Below are 12,968 nucleotides of genomic sequence, written 5' to 3' on the forward strand. Positions count from 1 at the left end.
ACGGAAAAAATATGCGAGGGCAATTTGGTCATTTGCCACTTTTAGCTCCCATTAGTGGGGCTGGAACAGCTAAAGAGATAATGAGGTTTACATTAGCTAGGAGCACTTTTAGCTGATTTTAGTTGGCTATTTCAATCCACCACAGCTAAATTTAGTCCACTAAATATTAGTTGGTGGATCCAAACAGTGGCTGACTCAAGCCAGCTCATACCATTTTTTCGTTACAAAAGGGAAAGCCGGCACATGATTAACGTTTTCCGGTGCGATTTTTCTCAAAACCCAAACCAAACTCTGCCGCTACTGCAACGTATAGCTGTGCGTGGCAACCCGAGGATGAGAAGATCACTACCGCTTGTTTTGCGTGGCAAAATGGTCGGGCATTCGAGCAAAGAACCAGAGGGTACAATAAAACCTCCGTGACAAGATCTACGTGCCACTCTGGTGCATGCTCAAGACGAAGGTAAGTTTGACGCTTACCGGAGAATGCTTGGGGTAAATTCCTGATGCTTGACTGCCTTGAAGATTGCCAGTGGGGTAAACAGATAAACTCCAGAGGCACGGCACCATCAACTACTGATGAGTGATGACATGACGACTGCATCTTCAAGAAGCAACAATGTAGATAACCCAGTGGCAAAGCGAAGGAATTAACCAAGTCTTACAACATCAGGTGTTGTAAACTACACAATGACAGATAGTTCGGAAACCAACAGACTCAAATATCAGAACGAGACACTCATGGCAGATCACGGGATAAGAGCAGCGCGCAGGCCTGACGACGCCGCACCAGCAAGCTTCTAGTACTCGTCACCCTCATCGCCTTCCTCGCCCTCATCAAACTCAGCACCCACCTCCTCGTAGTCCTCCTCGCTCGTGGGCGGCCTCGCGACTGGGCGGCGTCGCGAGCGCACAGGGAAACCCTCCCGGCCTCCTCGCTCGTGGATTATTTCTGCGTGGAAAACGAAGGGAAATGGGCTGCGAACTTCGGGTTAGTGGGCTTCAAAAAGCACCAAAATTTGGCCCGGGGGAGATTGGCTCAGAGAAATCGCAGGGATCCCGTCGGGAATTTGGGCTGCCAAAGTAGCCCTCATAGAGTCATAGTGATATAGAATCCCATTAAAATCTCCCGGAGCCAGCCAAGGGAGAGCCAAGCTAGCGTTCAAAAGAGCGCATTGCTTCCCATGTTCGGTGTTTGTGTTCCCAGGTAGGCTCCCCATAAATCCCAGTTAACCTCCAATCTCCTTCATCCCGAATAATAACATTAATATAATACTGTGAAACACCTTTGCACTGAATCACTATTTCTTTCTTCCAAAGCATCAACAAAGCACCGCTGCGGCCATTACTTTCATAAATGATCGCAGCCGAGTCTCTTCAAATTTTCTGCCGCCTTTCCCAAATGAGACACCGCTTCCTTTGCTTGGCAGAACGGCAGACCAAGAAGCGGAGTAGCCTAAAACGGAGGGTGGAGGACCGGAAATCTGTCTGCTACTCGTGTTCAGGATATTCACTCTGTAACCGACGTACGCTTACAAGAGGCTCGATGCATCAAACGATACACACCAATGATGACAAGACCACACGACAGCTAGACAGTCATCCAACTAGATTACGCCGATGACACAAGACGAACCAGGCGATAAACGAAGTGCATCTCAGAGATCAAGCACCAATATAGACAACAACGATTCTTAATAACCCAGTAGCAAAGCAGGGGAATTAACCACAAGTCTTACAACATCAGGTGTTGTAAACCAAACAACGACAGAAAAGTTCAGAACCAACAGACACACAAACACGATACAACGAGCCACTCTGGGCAGATCACGGGATAATTGCAGCAAACAGGTCCGACGCTGTGGCACCAGAAAGCTTCTAGTACTCATCACCCTCGTCGCCATCCTCACCCTCTTCGAACTCAGCACCGACCTCCTCGTAGTCCTTCTCCAACGCAGCCAGGTCCTCACGGGCCTCAGAGAACTCGCCCTCCTCCATACCCTCACCTACGTACCAGTGCACGAAGGCACGCTTGGCGTACATCAGGTCGAACTTGTGGTCGATGCGGGAGAACACCTCCACAACACTGGTGGAGTTGGAGATCATGCACACGGCACGCTGCACCTTGGCCAGGTCACCACCGGGCACCACGCTAGGAGGCTGGTAGTTGATGCCGCACTTGAAGCCAGTTGGGCACCAGTCCACAAACTGGATGGTGCGCTTGGTCTTGATGGTGGCCACAGCAGCATTCACGTCCTTAGGGACCACATCACCACGGTACATGAGGCAGCAGGCCATGTACTTGCCATGGCGGGGGTCGCACTTGGCCATCATGGACGATGGCTCGAAGGCACTGTTCGTGATCTCCGCCACGGACAGCTGCTCGTGGTAGGCCTTCTCAGCGGAGATAACTGGAGCATAGGAGGAAAGCATGAAGTGGATCCTCGGGTAGGGCACCAGGTTGGTCTGGAACTCATTCACATCCACATTAAGAGCACCATCGAACCTCAGGGAGGCAGTCAGGGATGAGATGACCTGAACAACATCAGTAACAGCTGATGGTTAGAGACAAAAGCCCAGATTTCAGAACGTTTACCTGGCAGAATGCAAAGGCAGACCAAGACAGTACCTGGGACACAAGCCTGTTGAGGTTGGTGTAGGTTGGGCGCTCGATGTCAAGGGAGCGGCGGCAGATGTCGTAGATGGCCTCATTGTCGAGAAGGACAGCGACATCAGTGTGCTCGAGGAGAGAGTGGGTGGACAGGACACTGTTGTATGGCTCAACCACCGAGGTAGAGACCTGGGGGGATGGGTACACAGTGAACCCAAGCTTGGACTTCTTGCCGTAATCAACAGACAGGCGCTCCAAAAGGAGGGAACCAAGTCCAGAGCCAGTTCCTCCACCAACAGCGTTGAAGACAAGGAAGCCCTGGAGACCAGTGCAGTTATCGGCAAGCTTCCTGATGCGGTCAAGGCACAGGTCAACAATCTCCTTGCCAACTGCAAGAGAAGCAAATCAAGTTTAAGTAAGATGTTCATTACAGAGGGAATATATCTGGGACCCATGTAAACTGAAGATCAGATCAGATTACTTACTGGTGTAGTGACCACGGGCGAAGTTGTTGGCTGCATCCTCCTTGCCACTGATGAGCTGCTCTGGGTGGAAGAGCTGGCGGTAGGAGCCAGTCCTCACCTCATCGATGACAGTGGGCTCAAGGTCAACAAACACAGCACGGGGGACGTGCTTCCCAGCGCCAGTCTCACTGAAGAAGGTGTTGAAAGCATCATCACCTCCCCCAATGGTCTTGTCACCAGGCATCTGGCCATCAGCCTGAATAGAATACAAACATAGCATCCTTATTTATGCAAATTACAAAAGGAGGCCATATGATTCAAATGCAGTCAGTGTAAAATTGCATGCCACCTACGCTAGTACACCAGGCAGACGCATAATCTTCAAGGTAACACGTGCCTGAATGACCATGTTTCAAACCATGATTACATAATACAGAATGCCAGTCTCTATCCCATTTCTAACAGATCTAAACAAGAAGAAGCAATTGGATTAAGGTGCCTAAGCCTGATGTGTATTAATCTTTTGCAGATCTAATAACAATACGAATAGATGTACATCAAATTAACATACTGTACTCTGCATGTGTACATCAAGGGTCTACATATAAACAGGCAATACAAACTTGGCCTATGAATATTTACAGATCCAAAGTGACAGCGCATTTAAACTTTCAGAGCACTCAGGTCTACCACACGTATAGGCAAAATCAATATATAATTACTAAATTTACTGGATCAAGGAAAATAATGTGCAATATCGAGTGATTCCTATTCAAATACTCTATCCAAAATTACAGATAACAAATAATCGCGACCTCGATCAGACACCATTTCACCAGATCTACGGATCAGACCTAGCAAAGGCGGATCTGGGCAACCACCATCACATACAGCCAGATCCGTACAAATCTACCGATTTGAAATACTAATTCGTCTCCCGATTCAGTCCCGCCAGATCCAGCACACATCAGCGACGAAACTCACATACCGATTACAGACCTATGTCAACAGCGCGACAACGGAAGAGGAAATGGACGCATCGTTACCTGAATGCCATGCTCGAGGCAGTAGAGCTCCCAGCACGCGTTTCCGACCTGGATACCGGCCTGGCCGATGTGGATCGAGATGCACTCCCTCATGGTGTCGTCTGAAGGGTGGAGCGGCGGCGGGTGTCGGAAATGGGAGAAGGCAGAAAGCTTTGAGTCGCGGAGAGAGGCGAGTACGAAGACGCCTGTCTCTGCGGTGCTCGGCTTAGGGTTCCGCTGCCTCCCACTCGGCTCGCTTTATAGAACGGAACGACAGCCTGGGCCACGATGGAGTGCCGCCGAAGCGAAAGCGAGGGGAGCAGACGGTGTTTTTGAGTTTGAGCCCCTGGGTTTTCGATTGTTTTCATGGTTCGGGCTCCTCGTCCGTGCAAGTGCAACTGTCGGTTTGTTCGTGCCACTGCCACAGACAGTGCCAAGCCGGCTAAGGCCTTCCGCAGGGTGAGCCGAAAGTGATGTCCAGATTGGTGAGGGAAATTTGGAGCATCACTCCTACCGCTGTGACTGTCGATGTTCAAAACCGAGTGTTGCCAGAAAAACCCGGAGGAAGCATGTAGTTGCGCTGATGCCTAAACATTAAGGGCTTGTTTGGCACGGCTCCTCCTGAGGGGCTCATCCGGAGGAGCCGGAGCCGTTTTGGAGGAGCCACAAATTGTGGTTCCTCCAAAACAGCTCCGGCTCCTCTGTTTTTTACTAAAAAACGGCTCCTCCAAGAAAACGTTTGGCAGGGCTCCTCTGGAGGAGCCGGAGCCGGAGCCGGAGCCGGAGAGGAGCCCTGCCAAACAAGCCCTAAAGAAAGATATCTTGTGTCGATGCTTTTGTGCCGGTGCTGCTCAACAAGTCAAAACTCTGCATGCCTCTTTCCTGCCAACCACCAATCCGATGTCCTTTACCTTTCTTTATTGATTTTTTTACTATATCTAGTGGGCCCTGTAAGTGATGCCACAAGCTGCACCACACTGCAACATAGGAAACACCGGCGCCTATTCTAGGTTGTGGGGCCCATTATTTTTTGAGCATCGCTTACACACTGCGGAGGGCCTAATCTAGGACTTATTAGGACTTAGGAGCAAAATATTTCAAAATTACTTCGCTTTTTGTTGGTGTACCTGAGGTCCTGTTTGGCAGAGCGTTTGTTCAGCTTCTGAGCCACATAAACCAATAATACCGTACAAACGTCTTTGCGATACGGGCTTGGTCGCAAACGCGCGTCCGCGACTCACGGTCGCCCGCAACGTTTCCCAAATCGCGAGCTCGACTCCGCGTTTCTGAAATAGCGAGCGTGTTTCCTCTCCCTGCCCCTCCCTCCCGACCCGAGCGGTCCCGTGCCCGTGACCGACGCCGACAACTCCCGGGCGCTCGGCCCCTCCCGTGCGCTCCCTCACTGTCGTCGCCTACCTCTCCACCGCCCCTCCCATTCCCCTCCGGCTAGGTCCTCGCCTCCTCTTCTCTGGCTCGCCTCCCCTCCGTCGGATTTGAAGGAAGGGTGTCGGCGACCCTCTCCTCCCCCTCCACCGGATCTCCATCCAGGGCATCAGCGGCTCTCCGATCCCCCTCCACCGGATCTCCATCCAGGGCGGCGGCGGCCCTCACCTCCCCTCCTTTGGATCTACAGCAAGGGTGCCGGCTACCCTCCCCTCCGCCGGAGCTCCAGCAAGGGCAAAGGCTTCCCTCCCCTCCCCTCCGACGTTTCTGCAGCAAGGGCTTCGGATCTCCAACCTCGACGGCCTCCACCGCCTACTGCCCTCCCATCCCCACCGTCGGCTGCCATCTAGCAAGGTGAGCACGCAAGACCGGTGTCCTTGCTTTCACTTCTAATAATCAGGACAGCCAAACGCTCAGCTTATTCAGACAACAGATTCTCCAGATCGTGACTTATCAGATAAGCCTGCTCATCTTATAAGTGAGACTCATAAACGCTCTCCAAACAGGGCCTGAGTTGCTACAAGCCACAACCCACCGTTGCCTATTATTGTCTGTTAAATGGGCCCCAGAAACTTTCTTGTACTTCCCTCCGTTTGTGTTTACTTGTCAGCAACTTTTTACTGTAGCAAATTTGACCATCTGTTTTTTCTTCTAAAAAATCTTAGATACTTCAACGTATATAACACTAATGAAGTATGTTCAATAAAGAATTATATATGTGAAAACTTAATGTATCTAAAAATCTTTTGCAGAAAAAACGTATGATCAAAATTGCTACAGTAAAAATTCTGGCCCGTTCGCATGCCCTTAAACCCGGCTTGATCCGTTTATTTTTTTCATCCGGAACAGTGTTTTTCTCTCACAAATTCATCTAGATTTCTTCAAATTTCAGACAAACGAACATGTCCTTGGTGACGAGTAAACGAAAAAGGAGGCAGTACTCCGGTTCTGTGCGTGTCCACGACTGTAGTTCTAAAAAAAGCAGTTGGTGATCTATTCACGGTTCACCTAACGTTCGGTGCGCAGCACCAGCGGCGACATCTTACCTGTCTGTGGGCCAGGCATACTGTGGGACCCGTTTATAGGTGAGTGAGGTGAGACGCTCGACGTGGGTGTCGATTTGGACGGGTGGTTCCCCTTCGTCGGTGCCGCGCTGATATTTTCAAAATTTGAAATGGCAGAGCGGGAGTGCCGACGCTGCCCTGGCCGTTGGGCCGTTGGCCATACATTATTGAGAGCACCGAAGAAAAGTTTCTTCAACAGGTTTGAACAACGAACTCTTAAAATATTAGAAATTAGACTCATCAGAAACTTTTCGGGACATTGCGCCCACGCATGCATCCAGGTCGTGGCCAGCGCCTGTGCTTTGCGTGCATCTCTAGGGCGTGTTTGTTAACACCGTGGCTCTACTTTGCCTGAGCTGCAGGTCGTCTGGACGTTGCCCGGTACTTAGGCTGTGTTTAATTTGCGAAATGAATTTTTTTTTTTGACGTCACATCGAATGTTTTGGAGATGTCGGAATGGGTTTTCGAATACTAATAAAAAAATTAATTACATAGCTCGCCTGGAAACTGCGAGACGAATTTATTAAGCCTAATTAATCCGTCATTAGCGCATGTTAGTACTGTAGCACTTATGACTAATCATGGACTAATTAGTCTTAAGACATTCATCTCACGATTTCCAACCAAACTATGCAATTAGTTTTTTAATACTCCATGCATGTGCCGCAAGATTTGATGTGATAGTTTGAGGTGAAATTTTTTTGAGCTAAACCAGGCCTCATTTGGTCGTGAACCTGGACACATGCCTGTACCAGACAACAACGCCAGGGCCAGACGAGCAAAAACGAGCGCCTGGATGATCGTGAGGTTGCCTGAGCATTAATGATGCACTGTGCCGCTTTTGTTCTATTATTAACTATTGTTGTCCTGTTCTTTTATTATTCACAAAAGATACACAGGTTTGCAAAAAAAATTACATCCACGTTATTATCACATAGGCATGGAAATGATCTTTTACTGTTCATTACCATTATTTTTTTCAAATCCAGATTAAGATTTCTTATATTTATTACTTACTTTTTATTTATCCTCACATTATTTAATCAAAAGTATTAAAATCATATATTATACTAAAAGACATAATTTATCAATATATTTCCTATTTAATCTTATTAAACGTGATTATCTAATATTAAACACGTGACAACAATTTACTAAATTATATATTTTGGTTAATCAAATTATAAAAATACATGTTAACTATACAAAGATAAATAAAAAACACATTAATTTAAGCATATTATAAATTAAAAAAAATCACTTATCTATTTTTATTTTGTCACTGTATGTTTATTTGTGTATATCTGAGGTATTATTAATTAAGAAAATAAATTAATTACCTCTCAGCAGAGAAGAAAACACATGATCTCTATTCATTAGCTTTCTCAGGCCAGACATCTAATCAAACGAATAACTCTCAACTTACCTAGCCTGGCAGATTTTCTCAGAATTTCAGGCAACTCTCAAGCAACACTTTTCTCATGACAAGTCATCCAGGCTTCCAACCAAACATGCACCTAGTATGGTTCTCGCTTACCAAGAATCAAACACTCTCGACTTCGATCAAATATATAAAAAAATCAATATATATAGTACATGATTAGCATCATTAGATAGATTGTTAAATCTATTTCTATAATATAAGTTTATTTAAAGATATAAATGTTGCTAATATTTTATACGAACCTAGTTGAACATAAAAAAGTTTGACCGACACGAATACTATAATGGCACTTATTTTGTGACGGAGAGAGTATGAGCATATTTGGTTCCTTTTCTAGCCTTGCCTTGCCTAGCTAAGGTGTGTTTGTTTTGAGTAAAGTTAGATGGGATATGATCATCCATGGATTTATGGATATGGATATCGATGCTATCTGTTTGGTTAGATGGATAGGGCGAGCCAATTTTCTGTTTTATTGGATGGATATCTATTGAATAAGATGAGTCATTTTTCTGTTTGGTTGATTGATGAGGATGGAGAAGGTAGCTGTGGTCACTCTCAACCTAAACCGGTGACGTTACCCCGTTAAAACGTGCACAGCAGCTTCAACATATATACGTGGTTATTGATTTTTTTTTTTGAAAAAAGAAAGAAAAGAATTTCCAAAAGAAAACAAAAAAGAGAAAAAGAAAAACAGACGCACACGCACATCACAAATCTCACGCACGCTCCAGGAACCCAACACACGTACGCACACAACACCACACACGGAGACTCGAGGCACGGACGGCCTTATCCTGAGAGCAATTTTGACTCTCCCTCGCTGGTAAGGAAATCCTTGCCTGCACAGATAATGATGTAGTCATTGTTCTAACTTTTTGTTGGGAGTTACTACAGGAAAACAAACATGCCCTATGTATAATACAAATACAACAATAGAAGAAGACATTCAACGACAAAAAGAAAGCAACATGACTGGGGCTATATTCGCTTGAGCTTATCAATCAGAATCAGCTCTACTTTTTAGTTATGGAACTGTGGTTTTCTCTCACAATAAATCAGTCCTACAAATCAGCCGCAGCCACAATAAATCCCGCCGAATAGTCCGTTCTCTAGTTGTTGGCCAAGAAATAAATTGAAGCAAGCGGATGGAAGCCGCCTCCGATAAGGTGGATAGGGTGGATCGAAGTCAACGTGGATGGTGCCTTTGAATCAAGGAGGTTTCACAAGAGGCAAGGATAGTCATTGTCATGCCAAACACAGCCGATATCCTAGAAATGCCTTACACAACAATGGTGGCAAAAGCATGCATGGAAGGGCTAAATCTAACCGTAGCAAATGATTCTTGAGACCGATAAGCACAACCTCAGTGGTATGGATGCTAGCAAGACGTGATGGACAAAGGCTCTTACTAAGGCCCTGTTTGTAAGCATGGGCATTCGGTTCTGGGTTCGGTTTCAGTTTGTTTCTTGTGGTTTTTAAAGAAATTTGGTTCTTAAAAAATAGGATAGACATATACAGGCACGAACGCAGACAGACAAACTCACTCGCACACAAGCGACACTCTGTAACACACACGCTTCCCCGTTGCCTGAGATCAACATCTCAAGCAACTCACACCGCTCCACGCAGAGACTTGGGACTCGCTCCCTCTCTCGCCCTGCTTGTAACCCCCTACTACAAGCACTTCGGTGCAAGGAATACAAGATCAATCTCTCAGACTGGACGTAGGGCACCTATTACCTGAACCAGTATAAACCTTGTGTCTCTTTGCATCACCATCCAGGATAGGGGCACGCAGTACATTTTCACTAGTTGGTTGAGGGTCCGCCGGTCCAAAACACCGACAGTTGGCGCGCCAGGTATGGGATCTACTGCGTGTCATCTTCGTCATCCCGACAAGTTCTGGATGGCAGACCCCGTGCGACCACTGCGTCTCGGCACGATAATCTGGTTCAGGAGCCTAGAGTTTATGTCTCTAGGACATGAGTACGATATGGTACTCCTCTCACCCAGAGTCCCACTGACCGTCGATGACGTCACGCCCCAGCAGCCTAGGCGCAGGCGGCGCCCAGGCCACCGCTCTCACCACGCACGCCAGGCACGGCATGGGCTGGACCAACCCGACACCGCGCAAGCTCAGGGCGATGCGCCGCGCTCCATCGGTATCCCATGCCCAGCTGTTGGCACAAGGTCCCTGGTTGGGGACCTGTCTAGCCTGAGCCTGGACAAGGGAAAGACGTCGGTGGCGTGCGGCGATGCCCCGTCATCAAGCTTTGCCCCGCCACCTCCTGAGGAGTCGACTTCGGCGGAGCAAAGCCTAGCGATGGCACCATCCCCGTACCCCTTTGGGTTGAGAAATGCCGCCGCCTATGCTTCCGCCTACGCTTCCGCTTACGCGGAGCCCTCAGGACGCCACCAACGCTTCGCCCTCGACTTCGACACCACGACTTCGACCCACACCCACGCTGACTCCTCAGAGGAGGACGAGGCGTGGGCCAGAGCGGACTTCTCCGAACTTCACGACCCTGAAGCCATGCGTCGCTTCCTGGCCGCGAGCGACTACTGCTTCGGTTACTCCGACTCTAACGACAAAGGCACTTACGACCCCACTCGTGAGTGCTTCCACGTCGGACTCGGGATGCCGAGCATAGGCGATGAGGACAAAGGGGCGGGTTCTCGCTCCCCGCCCCCAAGAGGGCGGGCGGCGCCACACCCCCACGCATCGAACCCCGAGCAGCGTGGAACGAGAACCTTGCCCCTGAGCAACTTCGACGTCTAGACCTAGAGCAGCTCCGTGAGCTTTAGGCCAAGGACGAACAAGACCTGAAGGGACCGTGACGCCTAAGAGGGGGGGTGAATTAGGCAACTTACAAACCTAACTCCAAATATGGCCTCTTTTTCTTACCTTAGCAAAAACCTATGCAAAAGATAAACTATCTAGATGTGCAACTAAGGTTTTGCTAGTGTATTGCTATCTCTACCGCAAACTTAATAAAGTAATCAATGTAAATGCGGAAGCTAAAAAGCAAGGTAGAGATATGCAAACTCCCGTCGACGACTCTGGTATTTTTACCGAGGTATCGAGAAGCGCGCAAGCTTCCCCCTAGTTCTCGTTGGAGCCCCTCACAAGGAATCCCTCACAAGGGCCAAGCTCTCGATCGGGTAACTCCGTGGATAGCCTCGGGCCTTCCCCACGCGCAAGTGGGTCTCCGATGTGCCTCTCGGCAAGCTTTTCCCGGATGCTCCCCGCCGTCTTCACTATCAAGCTTCCGGCCGAAACACCACGGGCCTTGTTCCCTCCAGTACACGGTGGCGACCACACCACAAACGCGGTTGGTGTGATCTCGCAAGACTTCAAGCCCCTCCGATGTACAACACTTGTGCTCGCAAGCACGGGGGTGGCAAGAGGTGTATAAACCTCACTAAACACTAGGCAAACACCTAGAGCAAGCGCATAAGCGGTGGTCTAATCAACCTAAGCACTTCGCAAAGTACTTATGCTAATCACCTAATAAAACACTAAGCACTATGCAGGTGGAGATCACTAAAATGGTGTATCAACACCCATGGTATGTTTCCTCAGCTCCACACTCCTCAAATGGCCGGTTGGGGGGTCTATTTATAAGCTTCACTGAGAAAGTAGCCGTTGGGGTCGAATTCCCACGAAACTGCTACTGATCGGACACTGAATTGTCCTGACCGTTGAGCCGGCAAAACACTGATCGGACGCTGTCTAGCGTCCGGTCGCCTGCCACCGGACGCGTCCGGTCACAGATATGCCGCTCTGGAACCTTTCTGTACTCGATCGGACGCTGCGTTCCTGCGTCCGATCGGTTGCCGCCAGCATCCGGTCCTCGCATCCGATCGCCTGTCTACCAAGCCACCGGTCCTACGTCTGGTCGTGCTTCCAGCATCCGGTCGCCTCTACGAGCTTGTTTCTTCGCGATCTTACGTACGGCTTGGTTCCTATCTTCATGCTTGGACTTGCTTGATATCTTGGGTCTTTTCTTATGCTCCTAAGGTCTTGCTTAAGGTGTTGATCATCGGATCATCACGTCACCTTCGTCCAAGTCACGTCTTGCACCCTGTTGGACTACAAAACAAACACTTGCAAATTCATTAGTCCAATTTGGTTGTGTTGGTCATCAAACACCAAAATCCAAAGTAAATGGGCCTAGGGTCCATTTTCCTTACAATCTCCCCCCTTTTTGGTGATTGATGACAACACTACCGAAGCAAGCAAATAATAAAAATTTTGAAAATTTAAAAACTACCTACTTGCTAGGATGCAATGCAAAGGGCAAGGTTATATGATGCTAGAAGATACTACTTAGATACCAATTGAAGACCATCTTGCCCTTACAAATGTCCCCATGTGCCATTATGGATTAAACTCTAGTTTCCTATAAGATCTCCCCATTACTTAGACTAATCCATAATTCACTAACCTCCCTTTTTCTGGACCATTACTACTTGTATACAAATTAATGCTTGCTTTTGGTCCTCTAAATTTCTCCCCCTTTGGAATCAAACACCGAAAAGGAAGACATTAAGCACAAGGGAGGGTCAAACTTTGTGATCCTTTGCATGTAGAGTGGAATAGATCACAAAATTTGACTCTCACATTATATAGACTAAGCTCCCCCTAAATGTATGCATACATATGGTAGAAAGCAAAGCATATGTATAATTAGCAATTTATTGCACAAGAGAGTTTCATCTATATAATGCATGGAGAAAGCATATAAATATGAAATGAAATCAACATGATGATGCCAATTGAAGAATGATGCTTAACTCCGGGGACTCCAATTTCCTTACAACGAGACTTCTACACATGTGATAGGTTTGAAAAATTGATAACATTTGAAAAAGTGTTAGTCTCAAAGCATCCAAGTTGTAGATTAAGCTCCCCCTAAA

General features: G+C 47.8%; 1 protein-coding gene across 1 annotated transcript; it reads right to left on the reverse strand.

Moving 5' to 3' along the window:
- Positions 1-1,675: 1,675 nt before the first annotated feature.
- LOC136519393 (tubulin alpha-1 chain-like) lies at positions 1,676-4,331 on the reverse strand. The gene is made up of 4 exons (XM_066512805.1): positions 4,119-4,331; positions 3,094-3,328; positions 2,627-2,997; positions 1,676-2,532 (listed from the first exon to the last, which is right to left on the reverse strand). Exons 1-4 carry the CDS (start codon positions 4,209-4,211, stop codon positions 1,876-1,878), a joined length of 1,356 nt encoding a protein of 451 aa, XP_066368902.1. The 5' UTR covers positions 4,212-4,331; the 3' UTR covers positions 1,676-1,875.
- Positions 4,332-12,968: the final 8,637 nt, after the last annotated feature.

This window comes from Miscanthus floridulus, chromosome 2, assembly GCF_019320115.1.
Source record: "Miscanthus floridulus cultivar M001 chromosome 2, ASM1932011v1, whole genome shotgun sequence".
Lineage (NCBI taxonomy): Eukaryota > Viridiplantae > Streptophyta > Magnoliopsida > Poales > Poaceae > Miscanthus > Miscanthus floridulus.